The sequence below is a fragment of the Nerophis lumbriciformis genome, linkage group LG27 (assembly GCF_033978685.3).
Source record: "Nerophis lumbriciformis linkage group LG27, RoL_Nlum_v2.1, whole genome shotgun sequence".
In the NCBI taxonomy this organism is placed as follows: Eukaryota; Metazoa; Chordata; class Actinopteri; order Syngnathiformes; family Syngnathidae; genus Nerophis; species Nerophis lumbriciformis.
This window is the reverse complement of record NC_084574.2, coordinates 11,623,546-11,644,864: the sequence shown is the minus strand read 5'-3', so window position 1 is coordinate 11,644,864 and position 21,319 is coordinate 11,623,546. Positions and strand designations below refer to the sequence as shown.

The following is a 21,319-nucleotide window of genomic DNA, read 5'->3' as shown; positions in this document are numbered from 1 at the left end:
AGGCAATGATCGGACATTACTTTAGTATACGGGAGTACCATAACTTTGGAGGTGGTGACACCCCTGACCAGCACTAGATCTATCGTATTACCGTTGCGATGCATAGGTTCATTTATTATTTGTGTAAGACCACAGCTATCAATTATAGTCTGGAGCGCCACGCACTGAGGGTCCGATGGGGTATTCATATGGATATTAAAGTCCCCCATTATGATTATATTGTCTGCGTGCGTCACTAGATCAGCAACGAACTCTGAGAATTCATTGATAAAGTCCGAGTAGGTCCCTGGGGGGCGGTAGATAACAGCCATATCGAGAGGCAGCGGTGCGACAGACCTCATAGTAAGCACCTCAAACGATTTGTATTTATTATTTAGGTTAGGGGTAAGGTTAAAGTTTTCATTGTATATTAGTGCGACACCCCCACCCCTTTTAAGGGGACGGGCAATATGCGCATTCGTATAGTTAGGAGGAGATGCCTCATTTAGCGCAAAAAAATCGTCTGGTTTGAGCCAGGTTTCGCTAAGACCAATGACGTTAAGATTGTTGTCTCTAATGACCTCATAAACTAATAATGTTTTGGGAGACAATGATCTTATGTTTAAAAAGCCCATATTATAAGTATTGGGCTGTTTTGACGAGTTTTTGTTTAAATTATCCGTAGTAGCAATATTAATAATGTTGCGTTTATTATACGTAGTGCACTTTAAATAGTTTCGACCATATCTAGGAATTGATACGACGGGAATTTTCAGATTGTTTGCTTGATGCTGCGATCGACTGAACGTATCATGATTTGCCACCTCAGTAGAATGCATATCTACCCCGGACACATTCACAACAGAAAACACATTATGTGAGTTGTGTGTTATTCTAAGAAAATTGCTATGCGTACAGGAATTATCCAGCCTGGTGCTGGCTAGTTCTAGCTTAACTGACTCCTCACCCGGACTAGCAGGCTCTGTAATTGCCTGTGACCGGGCTTGCTCTAGTGTAGTTAGTCAAATGTGACTTAAACAGTAGTCTATGTTTTTAGACAGGATGATGGCGCCTTCCTGGTTAGAGTGAAGGCCGTCTCTCATCAGCAAGCCTGGTTTGCCCCAGAAAGAGGGCCAATTATGAATAAACGTTAGTCCCTGTTGTCTACAGAAGCTAGCCAGCCACTTGTTAAGCGAGACTAATCTGCTATATCTCTCATCATTGCCTCTCGCAGGCAGGGGGCCAGAGACAATTACTCGATGCCTGGACATCTTTCTAGCGAGATCACAAGTCCTGGCTATGTTTCTCTTTGTAATCTCTGACTGTCTCATTCTAGTGTCATTGGAGTCAACGTGTACAACTATATTCGCATAACTAGTGGTGCGATTAGCCTGTCGTACGTGTTTACTAGGCCTGTTGCGAGTTAGCTCCCTAGAATTAGCCTCAATGTCAGGTGCTCTGGCACCGGGGATGCACTTAATTGTGGCTGGTTTGCTAAGCTTTATGTTTCGGGTGATGGAGTCCCCTATGACTAAGGTGTGGTGCCCGGTAGACTGGGGTGTAGGACTAGCTAAAGAGCTAAATCTATTATGCGTCACAACCGGTACACCGTAGCTTGTAGGCCGCTTAGGACTACTACAGGCTGGGCTAGTTAGCTCGCTACAGCTAACGCTAGCAGATGTGTCCGCAACATCTAAAGTTACGAGATTACTCTGCTCTAACTGGCGGACACGGCCCTCTAGCAGAGCCAGCCTCTCCGTGAGTAAGGTGCAAGACGCGCAGGAAGCCATACTCACGGTGTTTTCTGTCACCGAGTGAAGTTCCTGCTGTCTTCCGAGAAGTCCTGGTCACGGTGTGCAGGAGTAGATTCCTTCTGACCGGCGACGCCTTTCTCCGCGCTAGCTTCGTTAGCTTAGCAGCTAGCTGCGGGAGGGGTGGAGAGACAGAGATCGGGTGATTTGCAAGTTAAATAGTACTACTAAATATGTTGAGAAAGTAATAAAGAAAGCTGCAGAACAATTAAAAGCACAGAAATAGAACGATACTTAGCTTTTTCGAAACAGCGAGCAGTCACGCATTTATAAATTATGATTCCTAATAAATGACACTAGAATAAGCACACATTTGATTGGTAAATCATAGTGTAACGACCTGGAATTACACTTTATGTGTGGTGTTGGAGTTGTCCGACTTTTTGTGTGGTTGTAAACGCATCACTGGCTAAGTGTCATATGGGAATGTGTTGGCGCAAGTGAGAAAGAGCGAGCGGCTGCTGTTGATATAACAAAATTGCTTTTGGTCTGGTTTGTACTGCAGAAAATGACCACTTTAGCTAGATATATTTTTTTTTACCAATGTTTTGGTGATGTTTATGGCCGACAATAAAGAGTTTTGCTCAGTAAAGTGATCAATGGAATTCATGTAATCAAAGCGTCTCGACAGACGTTACTATATTTGAACAATGATGACAAACTGTTTTCTCTGTCGCGTCGTGTCGAAAATTGTTATGCGCTTATTTGTTTATTTGATTTTGTGCTTGGCTTATATTTGCCGTGCTCAGAGGACGCTTGAGCAGTGCGCAATTGCACAGGCGCATACCTTAGAGGGAACGTTGCTCGCACGGCTGCGCTAGCATCACAGCTAACGTTAGCCATGCTGCTACCTCTGCTGGGAGAGGGCAGATACGTATGACACGTATGACGTGACAGTATGTGACGTGTGTAAGAAGGTGCGCTTCTTGTCTGTGAGAGGGAGACACAGGAAAGAGTGAGAAGAGCCTGTCGTGTAATGCCAGCAGCTAAAAGCAACTGCGTGAGAATTCACAGACCTGTGGATGTGTTGAAGGTGTGCTAGAAAATGCGGAACGGAAATTAGGGAGCAGCAGAAAAGTGGAATGTATTATTTAAATCAGTGCGTTGGAAAACATAGACCGGAGGTTTTTTTTTAAACTGGATCTGGATCGGCATTTTCCCATGCCTTTCCGATACGCATTTTTTGGCAAATATCGGCGGCCGATCCGATCCAAATATCGGATCGGGACATCCCTAGTTTGAATCCCAGTCGAAAATGTATTAAAAGATCAGAACATTTTGGTTTTTATATCCTAAAATTGAACAATGTATTTCTCGTGAATTAATTTTAGTACAAAACCTGCATCAAATTATATTTTTTCCATCCATCCATTTTCTACCGCTTGGCCCTTTCGGGCTCACGGGAGTGCTGGAGCCTATCTCAGCTGCATTCTGAAAATGTATTTAAAAAGTAGAAAAATCATTTCACAAAAAGTGTGAAAATATTTTGTAATGGTGGCGGCCTCCAAACATATTTCTGCTTAAGGCCCTATTCAGCCTGTAGACCTACACTGTAAGAAATTACTGTAAAAATACAAAAAAAAATACAGTTATATACTGTTCTTCTTAAATGCAGTTAAGTACTGTAAATTTGGTTGCATTTTACAAAAAATATCGACCAGCAGTAAGTTACTGTAAAACCTACAGTATAATTCAGTATTTTTCAGACTTGTTTCTTGGGTCCGCCCACAATTCGTCCAACCGAGCTTCATTTCACCTGGCCGCCGCAGCTAAATCCATCCTACTGGTGTGTTTTTTATAACAAGGTAAGAGTCACTTGTACCTTGATGTGTCATTTTCTGTTAGAATTGCTTTATATATTTTTTTATAAAGTCCGAAATGACATAGCGTCACAGTCAGCATCACAGACACTATCGTTGACCACATGTACCCCCCACATGCTAGCTAGCTAAGTTTTCTTCATTTTTGTCATAGTGATTATAATATCATAGTCATCTGAAAAAGATGATAACTTGAAACATATGTGCTACGACTTGCAGCAATGTATTTGCGTATGTTACACACATGCAAAGTCATAGTTGTATGCCTAATGCATCGTTTAAGTGTGCTTTCCCTAAATGCACAAGAGTTTTTTCCAACTTCTCAGCCTTCAAAACTCACAGCCGTCGTCATACAGTAAATATGGCAAGAGTAGGACTGATCTGTATAGCGCAGAAGGTTTACCTTGTAATATTGTTTCATGTAGCGCGAAGTGCGATGATATACGGGGCCTTCTCCTGCATATGAAAAGTCATATTACCGAAGGTAGGACAGTTACGTGCCCCTTCAGTCAATGTGAAAAAAGATTTACAGTCAAGTTTACTTTCACATCGCACGTGTCAAGGAAGCACTACAGCTACACTGAACCAAGTTTGACTTGCTGAATAGCAAATCCAAGCAGCTCCTGTGTTATTAACACTGATGATGACTATTGTGATATGCAACTTGAGAATTCAGGATATTCCTGCTATGAAGACATGGAGGTCTTAATTAAATGATGCTCCCAACTTCCATGTTATATTTTGTCTCAAGTCATCATGGTGACTTATTTTTTCTACAGTTGTCTGCCACTGCAGCCGATGTGGAGCGGACACTGACCCTCCTGACCAGTCCACGACTGATACTGCTGGGTAAGTGTTTCATGGAGCGCAGAACAAAAGTCTTGTTTGTCCTAAAGCTAAGAACCATAATGCTCAGTCTACCCTTCCTGTGGATGAAGATGGGGAGTTGACTCTTCGCATCATCCAGCTATTGATGGCCTATTTTGATGAAAGAAGAGATGCACTGATACTCCTTGCAGATGTAAGTTAGCACTATTAAGCTATAAAAGCATACCTACCTCTAAATTACTATTATAAATATTCTAAAATTCAATGTTTTTTTGTTACTGTTTTTCAATCTCTTACCCACCAAATTATGCAGAAATATTGTGTTCTTACATTATAATTAAATGATGCTCCCAACTGCCATGTTATATTTTGTTACAAGTCATCATGGTGACCTATTTTTTCTATAGATGTCTGCCACTGCAGCCGATGTGGAGCGGACACTGACCCTCCCGACCAGTCCACGACTGATACTGCTGGGTAAGTGTCTCATGGAGCGCAGAACATAAGTCTGTTTTGTCCTAAACGTATGTATACTCTGCTCTCCTGCGGATGTATTTGTATCGTTGTTTTTGTCATTCCGAACATTGGAAAGTAATGATTTGCAGCAGTACACCTTAGGAGACTAGATGTAAACAGAGTAAAGAGAGAGCGATATATTCTTGGGTGTGAGGTGGCCATTCCAAATACCTTTAAAATGCTACCCATATTGGATACTGTTTAGGAACATAAACTGCATTTCTTGACTGTACCAGTTGCTGGTGACAAAGTCACAATAAAACGTTGGATGATCAGCATGGAAGGTGATGTCATCTGCAAAGGCGTCCAACCTAGCTTCATCTCAGGGCTTGCTGCCCTTCTTGCCACCTACTATGTGTTCAACTTGGGATACCAAAAGGAAGGTGCTCAGACATTGGAATTTGTTCAAAGGTAAATCCTCTTGATACTGTTAAATACTGTTAGGATATTTTGCCCCCTTTCTCACCTCTGTTCAGGAATTTGACTTGTCATTTCCCCAATTTTGTGCCTTAAATCAATGACTCTTCTGTTCCTTTGTGGACCTTCTTATTACACATGCATACCTGCCAACTACTCCGGTTTTCCCGTTATTAGTACGGTTTTCATCAACCTATTCCGGGTTACGGTTGCAGTGATAAAAAATACGGTTTTTCATTAATTAAAAAAAAATAATTTTTTTTTAAGTTTTATTCACAAAATCGCGTAACAACAATGACAATCGACACTGATTCCCGTAACTTCCTATCGAGCCATTCCGAATGCCACGCGCGAGGCTATTTATAGCACCGCTGCCAAGCACGAGGCCATTGTTTCCAAACGAGCGAACGATCATGGAATCAGCCGGAGAAAAATCGCATACGAGTCTTAAACCGAAAAGAAAACTGCAGTCATTCCGTGAAGAATATTCAAAAGCCTATCCGGGAATAATTATCCGTTCCAAAAAGGGTGAAAATTACGCGAATTGCACCTTGTGCAGACAAGATTTTTCGATCGGACACGGAGGAATTAGCGATGTAAAAGACCACGTTGGGACAAAAAAACACAAGTCTAATGCCGTTGCTAGCGATACAAGTGGAAAGCTTTCAAAGTTTTTCGTCGCCCAAACAGATTCTTTGGATGTGATAAATGCCGAAGTTTTATTTACGGAGGCAATAATTGAGCAAACAAAAAGGTACTGACACCAATGTTATCTATTGGAATTGTTTAGTACTGTTATACTGTTAAAAGTGTTTATACTATTTATGCTTTCAAGTCCAAGTTGAAGAAATCTTGTTAAATGTTGACAGCATAACTACCAAAATACAGAAGTATGTCCTTAATATTTTTGCAGTGCTATTTCTGTTGAAAAGTTAAAATGATTACATTAGAGATGTGATGTGCCACTTTTCAAGTGTCTGATGGCTTAAATTAATTTTCATTAATTTTTCATATTTTGAATTCTTTTGAAAGGCTTACAAAAAACTACATTTGAATTGTAATTCCATGCTATTGACGAGACTATTCATTTTAATGAAGTTAGCTTACCATGTTTACAGTATGATAATTGTGATAGAAATGTGAATTTTAGGCACAGAATATTTTTTACAATTGAACAAGGCAGCAGATTATACAAGCTTGGACAGAAAGTTAATAATGACACCAATTTTTTTTTTTAATGGAATTGTTTAGTACTGTTTTACCATTTGTTTACTGTAAAAAGTGTTTATACTGTTTATACTTTCAATTAACAAATTGAAGTCTTGTGAAAGGTTGACAGGATAACTGGCATTAACTGTCAAAATAATTTCAAACTATTGAAGTTAGTTTACAGAATAAACATGTCAATCAACCCATATGATTTTTGCTGTAATATTTTTGTTTTGAAAAGTCATTGTGACTGATAGAAAAGTGATGGTTTTAGCAACATTTTAACCTGTCTGAATGCTAATAATCATTTTGCGTCGGGGGGCGAAGGAACCCCCCACCAGGAACTTGTCCTGGACCTACCGGGGCCTGCGGCCCCTGGACCCTGGCTACTAGGTTTTTCTGATTTTAAAAGTTGGCAGGTATGCACATGTTTCTTTTGATAGCAAGTTGAAAATGGCATGTTCATCCAAAGTGTGATGCTGGATTCAGTGTGAATGAATTATTAACACATTATGTTTTTTGATCTAGAGTAATTCTTTCTGGCCACCAGACTGTCTGTCAAACATATCAGCATCTCAAACCACAGCTACCTCATCTTTGTGCAACTTGTTCCAACCAGTCTGAACAATCCAGTCGACCAACATGGTTACCAAAATGAGGCGGGTTGTGCTTTGACATGGACATAAAGCCAGGTGAAGAGAATGAATCTGTCTCTGCCCTCCCTCTTTTGATACCGTGCCTTTTGTTGTTGTTTTTTTGGCATGCATAACAACAGATTACCGTAAGTTGTATTACAGTAGGTAAGTTTCCAAAACACTACATAACAAACTAGAAAATAATGTGGAGAGTGCAGACCACCACAATAGGGTCACTGGCAGCGACATTTTGGTGTGTCCAGATATGACCTTAGTTAGGAAATTATTTTCTAGTGCGCTGGGTACTCCTTCTGGCTCTTAGCCTCTATCACAGCTTATAACAGTGGGGTCTCTGGCAGAATCCTTAAAAAGAAAATACTGGATCCAAACAGTGATCTGGGTTTCCACCAAAATCTAACAATCTGTTCTTTATCTGGATACTCATCTTATGTCCTTTGCCATTTTTAAAGAAAGCCTGTTTTCCTTTCAGATGACTGTAAAAGCAGAAATGAATATATATATATATCTCAGATTATATCTTCTAACTGTAACAACCCCAGAGTTCTGTTTAAAACTATTAACACTGTCATTGATGCTCCCAAATCTGTTGGTTTTGATGCTTCTTTTGAATTCTGTGAAAATTGTCTCAATTTTTTCACTGACAAAATTGTGTCAACTAGAGCCAGTTTATCTCAGCCTTCATATGACCCTTCTGTTCCCCTGCATTTCTCTTCTGTTTTCCATCAGTTTGAGCCGGTGTCCTTTTCTTTTTTAAGTGACACAGTTAGTCATATGAAGCCCTCTGGTTCTCCTGCAGATGCCCTCCCACCTCGCCTGTTTAAGGAAGTACTTGCTACTATTGGATCAAGTGTCCTTAACATTATCAATAGTAGCCTCTCTTCTGGAATAGTTCCAGTAGAGTTTAAACATGCAGTGGTACGACCTCTACTTAAAAAACCAAGCCTCGACCCCTCTCTCCTCTCTAACCTCAGACCTATCTCTAATCTTCCATACATTTCCAAAATATTAGAGAAGGTTGTCTACAGTCAGTTGTTGCCCTTCTTAGAGGATAATGGTATCACTGAGCTGTTCCAGTCCAGGTTTTAAAGCCCTCCACAGCACATAGTCAGCGCTTCTAAAAGTTTTTAACGATATCCTCCTGTCAACTGATTCTGGGAAATATGTTGTCCTGGTGCTTTTAGATCTGTTTGCTGCGTTCGACACCGTCGACCACGCCACCTTAATCACTCGTCTTGAGAACTGTGTGGGCATTAAGGGCGCCGCCCTCAACTGGTTCCGGTCGTACCTAACCGACAGGAGTTTTTGTGTAAAAGTAGACAGTTTTATGTCTTCCACAGCTCCTTTACCACATGGGGTCCCCCAGGTCTCAATCCTTGCCCCAATTTTATTTGCGCTTTACCTTCTCCCCCTTGGTTCTATTTTTAGGAAGTACAGTATTGCATTTCATTTTTACGCCGATGATTGCCAGATTTATTTTCCCATGGCACAAAATAACACGGTTCAACGTCTTATTGACTGCTTGCACGACATCAAAGTCTGGCTTTCAGCTAACTTCCTGAGCCTAAATGAAGATAAAACAGAAGTTATGTTGTTCGGTCCAAGTCGCTCTCCCTCCCCCAACATTGACCTCGGCACTCTGACCCCGTATCTCAGCGACTGTGTCACAAACCTGGGAGTAAAGTTTGACTCAGATTTTAAATTCGAAAAACAAATCAGCAGCGTCGTACAAAAAAGCTTTTATCAATTACGCCAAATGGCGAAAGTGAAACCGCTTCTATCAGGACATGATCTTGAGAAATTAATCCACGCTTTTATCTCGACTCGTCTTGACTACTGTAATGCCCTGTATGTAGGCATTAGCCAGGCCTCCCTCGCCCGCCTGCAGCTCGTGCAGAACTCTGCTGCTCGTCTGCTAACACAGACCCGCAGACGTGAGCACATCACCCCTATTTTAGCGTCCCTTCACTGGCTCCCTGTGCGTTATCGAATACATTTTAAACTCCTTTTATTTGTTTTTAAATGTCTAAACAACCTCGCACCAACCTATCTCTCAGACCTCCTTCAGCCTTACTGCCCCACCCGATCCTTAAGATCAGCCGATCAGCTGCTACTGACGGTCCCTGACACAAGGCTGAAGCTTAGAGGTGACAGAGCCTACGCCGTTGCTGCTCCCAAGCCCTGGAATGACCTACCCCTGAGTGTTAGACAAGCCTCCTCTCTTCCTGTTTTTAAATCTCTCTTAAAAACATACTTTTATTCCATGGCTTTTAACACTGAGTGATATCCATCCTGCAATGGCGCCCCATAATACACCTGCTGTGAACCTGTTTTTATGTTTTTATTTATTCTATTTTATTTATTTATTTTTTATCGTGTTCTGTTTGTGTTGTGTTGTGTTTGCTCGGTACTCGTTTTATCTTTTAACCTGTCCATTGTACAGCACTTTGGCTACCCCTGTGGTAAATTTTAAATGTGCTTTATAAATAAAGTTGATTTGATTTGATTTGTGCAAATATATGATCAAAATACGTTTGAGCTGTTTCCATATTTTGCAAATGCACTAACATCAACAAAAACATAACCTCCTAGGCAGAGGTAAATATGTAAACGTGTCTAAGAAGTATCCATGTTGCATGCTCCTATGCAGTAATATGCCAGATACACAATGTCATTACATTGTTTTGTCTGCCAATGAAGGAATTATAAATGTGCTATCAAGAGATGGCAGAGGATAGACGGAGAGAAATACATAAATAGAGAGAGGGATTGGGGAGGCTTTAGCATTGCCTTCCTCTCTGAATTTTTACTCATGGGTTTTAGAGCATTCACTCATCTTCAGCTGTGGTTATGGTATAGGCTCACATATATCCTAAAATTGATATGAATATTTGTGCAGTGCATATTCATAAATTAACAATGTGAGGGGAGTTCTGTATCGACTGCAAGTAATCTTCAATCACAACAGAATATCTTATATGCTTTCTCTGTTTTTTAAGCGATTCATTGACATTAACCCTGAGAGGAGAACAAAGGCTAGCCAGGGAAAGGTGGTGTCCAAGAAGACCGGGAAGCTGGTCCAGAAAAAGGCAGCAACTGTAAATCCTCACTTAGCCACCCTTATAAAGAATCTCAGACTTTGAGTGGGGCTTTATGTAGCCGACAACTAAACACTGGACTCGTGTTCAGTTATTTGTCTCCAGTTTGAAATGAAGTCGACAACTGAACACTGGGTATGTCCTGTTCAGTTAGTTTAGTCAATTCTGCTGTTCAGTTTTGTTTTACAAATGTTTCTATTGCACATGATCCTAACTTATGTTTTGTTCTAAATGTTAAAATGTTCGTTGAAAATGTGTGTGCCCTCTCTGATGGTGAAACAGAGGCACTATGTATGGAGGTGGGTGTGGGGGGGATGTTACCATCATATCTAAATGGACATCTTCATTTTGATCGTTTTGATTGTTATCTGGATGTACAACCATGTTCTCTGATGCCATTGTTTGTTCAGATTGCAGGAGTTGCTTAACATTGTTTTAAATGTTAAAATGTTAACTTAAAATGTGTGTGCTCTCTCGGATGGTGCAACAGAGGCACTATGTTTGGGGGTGTGGGTGTGTCCTGGTGAGGAGATATCTAAATGGACATTTTCATTTTGATTATCTAGTTCTATGGACTGTTCTGATGCTATAGTTGCTTAACATTGTTCTAATAGTTAAAATGCTTCACTGAAGAATGCACTAAATGTACATTGAATGTATTTGATGCGCTTTAAAATAATTGGTTAATAAAAGCATAAACTTGCAAGGCCATTTCTCCAGTCATTTTAATGCCAGCAGATTGCAGGGGTTTTGATTTTGAAAAATTAAAAGTTCAACTCATTAACTTCTAGTGGCATTATACTGTAAAACTCAGTCTATAGTACTTACAATTATTTTACTGTAATTAACTGTCATGTATATTACAGTAGATACACTAAAATAACAGTGTAATGCCACTAAACAGATGACAGTATTATGCTGTGAAACGTATATTTGATACAGCACAGTACTGTGATGCCTTTTACAGTAATAAACTGTAGTGATAAATCACATTATGTGTGCTGTAGAAAAACAGTTTAATACTGGAACCATTAGCTGCCAGTAGGTTACTGTAATTAAACGGTGACATTTCTTACAGTGTAGGACATGCTTTAAGGACTATGTCCCACTAGTGATATAACAACTTATCGACCTTGGGAGTGGAGTTAGAGGACTATGTCCCACTGACGAAATAACACCTTAGGAAGTGGTCGGAGACAGGGACTGCTGACAGACTGCTGTATCTGCAACCAACAACCAGGATTAGGTGAGGAGGAAATAATGGATGGATAGATAGATAGTACTTTATTGATTCCTTCAGGAGAGTTCCCTCAGATGAACATGAATGTAAACTGTCTGGTATACAGTAAAATTAAGATGGAAGGAAGTCTTCACTATCATGGAAGATAATGTATTGCTGCCTCTCATCTTTTCTTATACATCGGAAACAACAGAAATCAACGAAACAGAGATTGCAATCAAAACATTTTTAATAATGGTACAGACATTAACATGTACATTCAAGATTATTCATACAAGTTGTAAGGGAAACTGCACTTTTTTTCCGGAATTTTGCCTATTATTCGCAATCATGAAAGACATGATGACAGATGTATTTTTATGCATGCTAAATATTAAATACATGTGATCAAAAGTCCGCTTACAATGGAGGCTAGTTAGATTAGAGAGATTAGAGTTAGATGAAGAATGACTCATAGTCTTCGCAAAAAAAAGGTGGGGGAAACCAAGCGTCTTTTTGTGTCGTTCTTGCCATTTCCGGGTCTAAAATAGTGTACCATCCTCAGCCTTATTTTATCCATTTGAGAGGCATGATTTATGATCTACAATAAAGTTTGACGAGCACGGAAACGAGGAAGCAGCTGATCAGTCGATCATGTCAACATTACACACAATCTTGTGATTAATAGTTTGTCTGCGTTATAATACCAATGTCACTAATATTTGGTTAATTTTCAAGTCGCAAAATGTAAATGGGGCAGCACAGTGGAACAGGGTAGTGCATGTGCCTCACAATACGAAGGTCCTGGGTTCGATTCCCGGGCTCGGGGTCTTTCTGTGTGGAATTTGCATGTTCACCCCGTGACTGCGTGGGTTCCCTCCAGGTACTCCGGCTTCCTCCCACCCCCAAAGACATGCACCTGGGAAAGGTTGATTGGCAACACTAAATGGTCCCAAGTGTGTGAATGTTATGTGTCTATCTGTGTTGGCCCTGCGATGAGGTGGCGACTTGTCTAGGGTGTACCCCGCCTTCCGCCCGAATGCAGCTGGGATAGGTTCCAGCACTCTCGTAACCCCGAAAGGGACAAGCAGTAGGAAATGGATGGATGGAAATGTAAATGGGGTATTGTTGGTGGTTTTTGGATAATTATTATTTGGGTTTTATGGGCAGAATAGAGGACTGGGCTCCACTGTAAGTAGACTTTTATTCACGTTTATTTACGGGTTGGAATGCTTTTAAAAAAAAAAAAGAAATCCATTCATTGTCATGTCTTTCATAAGGGTTGTGAACGATAGGCAAAATTCTCAAAAAAGTGCAGTTCTCTTAAAGAAAGCTTACCAGTCCAAAAATAAAACATCTTAAATGTGACGATAAATGACACTGGAGTAATGCAGACATGTCACTTTTTAACACTCTGGTAAAAAATGTTAACTGTTAAAGGTTACTGGTCGAAGGTAAAACCATGAAATGACTTAACTACCAATCAAGTGACAACACTGTGGTCACACTGCAATGGTACTGCTTTGAATGTGTGTTTGCCAATAGAACATTCGACTTCAATTTTGACAAATCCATGTTTTGGCATATCAATATTGTAATTAATTTAAAGTAATATCTGTTAAAAATATACTATGTTTTACTTTTATTTCGCAGTTTTCATCTTAATTGGCTTTCAGTTAGTGCTGTGAAAATTTAAATCTTTATCTTGTTCTCTTCTTGTATTTTTCTCTCAACATCACTTTCTGACTCTTCTGGAGCCGGAATGAACAAATTAATTTATTGAAAGAAATGTGGCACTATGTGATTGTCATCAATAAATAGCGGCGATTCCACTACTATTAGTTTGCATTTAAAGCAACACGCACATTAGGACCTAAATCAATCTGAAACGACAAAACTTTGATATGATCATAACGGGTTTTTTAAGTGCCCAGAAAAGACATTGCATGATGTAACAGTAAAATATGAGTATAAGGTATATGTATCATGAAGAACACAGAACATCTCCATCTCATCTCCATCTCATCTCCACCTCATCTCAATCTCATCTCCATTTTTTAAGTACCCAGAAAAGACATTGCATGATGTAACAGTAAAATATGAGTATAATGTATATGTATCATGAACAAAGAACATCTCCATCTCATCTCCATCTCATCTCATCTCATCTCAATTTTTTTAGTACCCAGAAAAGACATTGCATGATGTAACAGTAAAATGTGAGTATAAGGTATATGTATCATAGGAACAAAGAACATCTCCATCTCATCTCCATGTGGGATGATGTCCTTCAGGGATGGAGATATCTTTGTGTTCCTGGAGGAAGAAGATGACAGCATATTACCCACAAAAGTTAATCCAAGTTAAAGATCATCTTCACACCGAGTCCAAAAACATTTGGACATGCAAACAGTGCTTGTAAGTTAACTCACTGTGTGCCAGCTGCTGTGTCTCACGCAGACTCAGACCGAGTAAACCTAATGGTCACTGTGTCCCAGTAGGTACTGTGAGCTGTTGAACAAACACAAACGCACTGTTAGCTGACTACTCATGCTAACCAAACACCTCACTCATGGTGAAGAAAGTGCGTCCAGAAGGTTCCTCATCATTCGCATGAGATCTTTGAGGTGAGACTTAGAAACTTGATGTTTCTCTCTTACTTCCTCTTAATGAGTCAGCAAGATAAGTGTGTACACGTGATGTCACCTGAAAATAAGGGGACATTCTGATAGTTTTGCTGTCGGAGAGGATTAAAATAAAATACAATTGCATGATGGGAAAACTACAGGACACTATTAAAATAGAAAAATGAAGACAAAATAAGGCTGTTTTCTGGTCAGAAATGGTCAGTTTGACAAGTTGAGTGATGCTGCGCTGAGTAATAGAAGACAAGAAAAAGACAGAAATGTAACTCACGGTGTCTGTAACGCTTGACAATCCCAAAGATGATGGCCGACAGAAGGACAGCCCCAGCAACGACCCCCACCGTGACAACAGCGACTTTGACGCTCAAGTTTTCTGTTGAGAGCGAAAAGCATAACTGGGTTGACAAAACATGGCAAGGAAATCTTCATAACTACTTTGCATGTAAAGATCAACCATTGTCATCATGACATAGAATATAACAAAGTTAAGTGTAAGATTATTATTTTGACTTTTTAGCGCTCATCCAATCCCCAGTTAGAACTCAGCATAAAAGCATTCTTGGCCTTACAGACAGACAATATACAATTATTTTGAAAACTGCACGTTTCTCTTACTCCTGTGTTAAAAAAAATTCCACAAACAAGGAGACTGAAGAGGATGGAGGATTATACAAAACAAATATTTTAGAATTACGGTGACTCACATTAAGGGTGAAACATTCAAAAGGAGTATTCTATTCTAGCTCTGTATTAGAACTTCTCTTTACTAAATTTCATGACTCCATTTACTGGTATTTTTAAAGCACAAATATTAAAATATATCTAATATTTTTGCTGCTATGTTTTAGTGCAGCAACGTTTCTGTTAAACAAAGCTGTAGTCATATATACATCAAGTTGATATATGAAATATGAATTAGATCTTATTTGAACTGATGCTCCTCATGTTTAAATAACCACTCAGAATATATTTAGGCCTGGACTTAATGTCTCATATTTAAAGTCTAAAATTGTCCCTTTGTCTGTTTACCTTCCAGATGATCTGTGGACTTACTGTGACCAGGAGTTGGTGGGGTGGCATCCGAGTTGTTGAGACTGGGTCGGGTGGTTGCTTCAATGGTTGTGTTCGGCCAGAAAGTAGTTTGGTTGTCATTGGAAGTACCGTTGGTTGTTGTTCTGATAGTGATGGTGGTCGGCCGTGAGGTTGCTTGGCTGTTATTACCAGAGATGGTTGTATTGAGGTCTGGATAGAAAGTAGAATGAACAAGCACAATGTTAAAAGTGCTTCACACAAATAAATTGATAAAAAAGACATGAAGGAATTGATGGACCACAATGGCTGAGGCAGAAAGTTGAAAACGGTGTTATGAACAAAGTTGGAAAAGTCAACAACTTTTTCAGTCATAAATAACTTTTTTTTCTTTTTCATGAACACTAACACTCTATGTTCATTCCACCGTTTTCAATCTCCCGCCTCGGCCACTTGGTCCGTCGACGAAAGTTGCTCCGTGGCTTAAAGTTGTGTTATGGCTTTATGTTATTGTGTTGTGGTGTTTGTTTTTGTTGTGGCTTTGGGCTGAAAGTTGTTGTGTTGTGGCTTTCGGCTTTATGTTTTTGTTTTGTGGCGTTTGCATTTGTTCTGACGTTTCCCGGCCACCGTAAGTATCTGCCTTTTTTGTTTTGATGACTGATGGCCACAGACGGCAGACAGACTTGAGTAACATTTAACGTCCTCATTGTCAAATTTTAAACTTCATATAAAGTCGGACATTCTTACATCCAATGTTTTCTTTTCCTAGTATCAATAAAATCGATTGACTGCCTTTTAAAACAATGTTAGCGCAATATATATTTTCCGGAAGGTCAACATGCCGAGCACGGATCGATGGAGTTGAATCTTAGGAACATAAATTGATGGATCATTCTATGGATGAATGGTTACACTCCTAATCTACATCAATGTGCCAATCAACCACATGTGTCTTTCTCACCTTCACCGCTCGCGTTGCTCAGGATGCTTCTGCTCTCCAGCTCGGTGACGATGTCCTCCTTGACGCCAGTCAGCTGAAACACACATTCGTACTTGCCCTCCATGTCGGCCGTCACGTTCAGGTCCACAGACATCTGGAAGGTTCCGTCTTGGAGCATTTCTCCGTGGTCCACGCCCTCGTGCAGCTTCTCGCCGTCTTTCCTCCAAAACATGACTGCTTTGTCGGGGTAGAAACCTGTTGCGTTGCAGCTGACCGGAGAAGATGGTGTCTCCTGGAGTAGGGACACCTTTGGAAGCTCTGCACAGGAAGTGAGGTCATGCATGAACATAGAACAATATGGAGAGAAGGTATGGGAGGAGTAAATATGGACGGAAAGGGAGAAAATAGGAAGAGTATAAAGAGAGTGTAGTTTGTAATGCTAATAATGTTGCTATAGAGAACATGCTAACATGGTTACAAAGGTGAAAGTAAAAGGCGAGGTTCTACCTGTTCTCGTTAAGATGCTCACAAACATCTTCAAGTAAGAAGGACACTCCTCATTGTAGAACTTGAAGGTGTCTGGGGGAGCTCCGTCATCGTCCCAGATCAGTTTGATGTGATCCCCTTGATCTTTTGCTGCTGTATATCTCCTCATTGGCATGATGCCTTGGAAAAGTCCTAAGTCTTCCAAATACCAACCTGTGACCTCATCAGTCTCATCATTGCATTTACATCCAGAAATCCACACAGCTAAGTGAATACCTGAGAGAGTAACAAGACATAGTTATGTGAAACTTGATTCGTTTTACTGGCTCAAGTCACTCACTAAAGTGTCTATTGGGGTACTTCTTTCACTAAAGTGTCTATTGGGGTACTTCTTTCACTTAAGTTACTCGTCACAAAGGCATGTGCAGAAACTTGCACATATGCAACAAGTTCCCCCCTTGGACTCGAGTCTTGATCAACTACTCGGGAGTCAGTGAAACTCGGTAAAATCAGTACATTTTAGTGTTTGCCAAGTAACCTTAAGTCAGTAAAACTTGAGCCTTTACCGAGTCAGCGAGTCAGGGAAACATGCCAAATGAGCAAGTGAATTAATTGTGTTGTTGAGTTTATGATTCCGCCTGGGCAGGAAGAAGAACAAGGAGCCGTTTTAAGACATGGACCAGATTTGTAGCTTTGCTCAATTAATGACATGTTACCTTTTTTAATCTAGCTCGCTGTAGCGGGTATAAGTAAGGGAACGGGTGAATTGAGACGATTTAGTATCAAGTATTGAAGGAGTCATTCATAACCTGCAAATTCCTAACACAAAGTGTTGTAAAGCAAAGGAAAACCTCAACACCATAACACAGAGATACACACACACACACACACAAATCATATTTTTTCATAGGTCATTCTAGGATGGACAGAGACAAGATATATGTGCAGTAATGTGTGCGTTTTACAAAGTAATGTGTGCGTATTACAAAGTATGAAAATAGAACATCAAACATAACTTAACAGTTGAAAGTTCAACATAAACAAACCTTCAGTTCGATTCAAAATCTTCAAATTAGCTTCAAATCTGTTTGTGAAGAACTGCTCACGAGCAACAGCCTTCTCGGTCTCTCTCTGCCAGTACTGAGGATCTTCTGCTGTGATTTTTCTCATCCAGTCCTGTACCGGTACTACTTGTCTGCTCGTGTTGCTGCTGTAGGAGTAAATGTATGCATTACCCATACCACCGTCCTCATAATAGTCGAAGGGCTTGGAATCTCGATAGTCCGCCACTCGCATAAGCCACAGAGTGTAATTCTCTAAAAGAAAAAGAAAAAACATGTTATTTATTTACATTTTATTTCATGTTCAACAGTCTTTTAAGCAGTTTAGTCTTCAGTCAAGTCCTGATGTGCACTGCAAGATCCATCCATCCATCCATCCATCCATCTTCTTCCGCTCATCTGAAGTAGGGCTGCAGCCTAAGCAGAGAAGCAAAGACTTCCCTCTCCCCAGCTACTTTCTTCCAGCTCTTCCCGGGGGATCTCGAGGCGTTCCCAGGCCAGTTGGGAGTCATAGTCTCTGATCAGATGCCTGAGCTACATCATCTGGCTCCTCTCGATGTGGAGGAGCAGCAGCTTTACTCTGAGTTCCTCCTGAATGACAGAGCTTCTCACCGTATCTCTAAGGGAGAGCCCCGCCACCCGGCGAAGGAAACTCATTTCGGCTGTTTGTACAGTATTTTGTATATTGTACAGGATTGCTTATTGTTCTTATTGGATAGTAGTCTGTTTATTTCAATTACTATTTTTTAAATCTTTATTACTACTTGTGTGTTTTATTTTTATTCCATATTTGTTTCCACTACCGCACCTTAAATTGGAGTCCTTAATCTCGTTATATGCAAATATAATGACAATAAAGTCCATTCTATTCTATCCATTCTATTCTTGTACCCGTGATCTTGTCCTTTGGGTCATCACCCAAAGCTCATGACCATAGGTGAGGATGGGGACATAGATCGACCGGTAAATTGAGAGCTTTGCCTTTACTTAGCTCCTCCTTCACCATGACGGACCGATACAGGGTCCACATCACTGCAGACGCTGCACCGATCCGCCTGTCGATCTGACGATCCACTCTTCCCTCACTCATGAACAAGCCTCGGAGGTACTTGAACTCCTCCACTTGGGGCAGGATCTTCTCCCCAACCTGGAGATGGCACTCCACCCTTTTCCGGGCGAGAACCATGGACTCGGTTGATTGCTATCCCAGTCGTTTCACACTCAGCTGTGAACCGATTATTATTATTTTATTTTTAATTGGTCATCTGTGTTTTGTTGAGTTTGTACATGTGGAAAATATATAAATATTTTTTTTTTTTAAATGGGGGTTGAATTTTTATTTTTTTACTATTTTCATTTGTAAATAAATATGTTACATTTATGACACATTTCCATTGGAGAATGAAAAAAAATTATTATACTGAATACCTATTTTTTAAATGAAATTAAAATACTGTAGGTTACCGTATGTATTTGTTAATATTTTGTTTGTGTTTCTTATATTCAAAATGAAAATGGTATAATAATATTAATAATAATAGTTATAATAATGATGATAATAATACCGGTAATACCATTGAACATGTCCGGAGGAGTAAAAATAAGCTACACTAAATGAATGCTGCCACTTGTTAAACAAAATTCAACTAAATACAAAACATAAAACTGCAAAGCTTTTGTGTTTAATTGTTTTTCAAATTAAAACTGCTTGCAGGTAATTCTTCAATAAAGAATTCTACAATAAATACAGTGATCAAATAAGGCCTGGGTCTACTGTCCTGTCACTAGGGGGCGTTGTTTGGCATGCACTGTGATCAAGTTGCAAACACCTCCTTTAACTTGCTTGGGACGATCATGCCTTTCTTAAGTCACTAATGTCCCCTCCTCCTTTGTGGATGCTTCAACTTCAAACTGCTGCCTCATCATGTCGCTGTCATCCTTCCTGACTTGTTTCAACCCCACCACTCCCACTTTCCCTCATCCACTCCCTCCTCCTCTCTGTCCTTCTCCATCACCCTGATTAGCATTCTCAGCAGCAACAAAATCAAAGGAATTTTTTCAAACAAAGTTGCTAATAACTTGTTACTACTCAGCTTAAGAATTTACCTCCCACTTTCTTATCTCCTCTTAGTGCCACCCTATCTAGCTCTGTTTTGGCGGGGCAAGGGTGGGGGTGGGGGGGTGGGACGTCTATCAACATCAGTAATACAATACCCAATTAAAGTTGTCTGGTGACACCCATGGCTAATGCAATAAGGAGCATCTTCCCATAGTCAAGCTGAAGCTTTAATATGTTTCACCAAACAATTCCATCCATCCATCCATTTTCTACCGCTTGTCCCTTTTTGGGGTGGCGGGGGCGCTGGAGCCTATCTCAGCTGCATCCGGGCGGAAGGCAGGGTACACACTGGACAAGTCGCCGACTCATCACAGGGCCAACACAGATAGACAGACAACATTCACACTCACATTCACACACTAGGGACCATTTAGTGTTGTTAATCAACCTATCCCCAGGTGCATGTCTTTGGAGGTGGGAGGAAGCCGGAGTACCCGGAGGGAACCCACGCAGTCACAGGGAGAACATGCAAACTCCACACAGAAAGATCCCGAGCCCGGGATTGAACTCAGGACTACTCAGGTCCTTCATATTCATTCAATGAAATTGATGTCAAAAGACAATGACTAGCAGATTTATGACAATATACATGACAACCGTTTTTAATGACATAAAGTTAGATAAGAATAGCAAATGTTACAAAGAAGTTGACAAAGTGGTAAAGAAAAATGGCTTACCTGACACCACACTGTGCATTTGCACGGCCAGAAGAAAGAAGACAATCCTATTCATGATGTCTGTTGTCCTCTGGCAGGTTGTCTGACAGACTTGCAAACCACTCGGTAGATGGAGGTCATACCTGTGAAAGCTCCTCCTCTCGCAGCCTGGTGACTTCCCCATTCTGGTGTTGTCACCCTTACCCTGACGTCAGATATCTGCCACCCAGGACTGTGAACATACAAAATGTGACATGAGGAAAATGTTGTTTTTTAAAAAGGTTTTTAAATGTAAATATCTTCAATATAACCCTGCACAGTCTCAACCTGGAGTGAAGGTTTAAAAAGTGACCCCAGTGATGAGGTGCAGGATAGGAAGGTTTGGAGGCCATTCAGGTCTATCACCGTGCAGGTCCAGTTCATGACCAGTCAGCCCCTGATGGCAACTGGAACCTCCAGTACCAGCTAGCAGAAGGGAAAAGCTGGGTCGTAACACCTTTACTATTTTTTTTTTTAGATTAAAATGTACTGATCTGGATGATGTATCTGCTGTACAGATTTACTTTATAAAGGATAAGTGTGAGATACTTCTCTTGTTACATTATTAGTATTTACTTCATTAAATGTTTGGTGCAACAGGAGGACTTAGAAAGAAGAAAAAAGAAGACTTGTGGGGGACAATACTGAGAGGACACAACAACAAAACACAACAACAAAAGGGCAGATACATTATTTACAAATATGATACCAGAATTAATTAAAAAAGCAATGTAAACAGTTATAATACAGTAAGTATATATATATATATATATATATATATATATATATATATA

The 21,319-nt window shown here is 40.2% G+C and overlaps 1 protein-coding gene across 1 annotated transcript; it reads right to left on the bottom strand.

Moving 5' to 3' along the window:
• Nucleotides 1–11,776: 11,776 nt before the first annotated feature.
• LOC133570301 (H-2 class I histocompatibility antigen, D-D alpha chain-like) lies at nucleotides 11,777–20,670 on the bottom strand. The gene is made up of 8 exons (XM_061923145.2): nucleotides 20,508–20,670; nucleotides 17,697–17,966; nucleotides 16,672–16,926; nucleotides 16,186–16,482; nucleotides 15,249–15,437; nucleotides 14,467–14,568; nucleotides 13,983–14,061; nucleotides 11,777–13,866 (listed from the first exon to the last, which is right to left on the bottom strand). The coding sequence occupies exons 1-7, from the start codon at nucleotides 20,668–20,670 to the stop codon at nucleotides 14,003–14,005; spliced, it is 1,335 nt and encodes a 444-aa protein (XP_061779129.1). The 3' UTR covers nucleotides 11,777–13,866; nucleotides 13,983–14,002.
• Between the last annotated feature and the right edge of the window lie 649 nt (nucleotides 20,671–21,319).

Bases quoted from the DNA above. Each gene is read 5' to 3' on its own strand.
- LOC133570301 (XM_061923145.2), bottom strand. From the start codon at position 20,670: ATGGGGAAGTCACCAGGCTGCGAGAGGAGGAGCTTTCACAGGTATGAC. The intron at 16,483-16,671 runs GTAGAACCTCGC...CTTCCTGTGCAG, and splicing joins GAGCATCTTAACGAGAACAG to AGCTTCCAAAGGTGTCCCTA. The intron at 15,438-16,185 runs GTGAGAAAGACA...CTTTCTATCCAG, and splicing joins GAGCAACGCGAGCGGTGAAG to ACCTCAATACAACCATCTCT.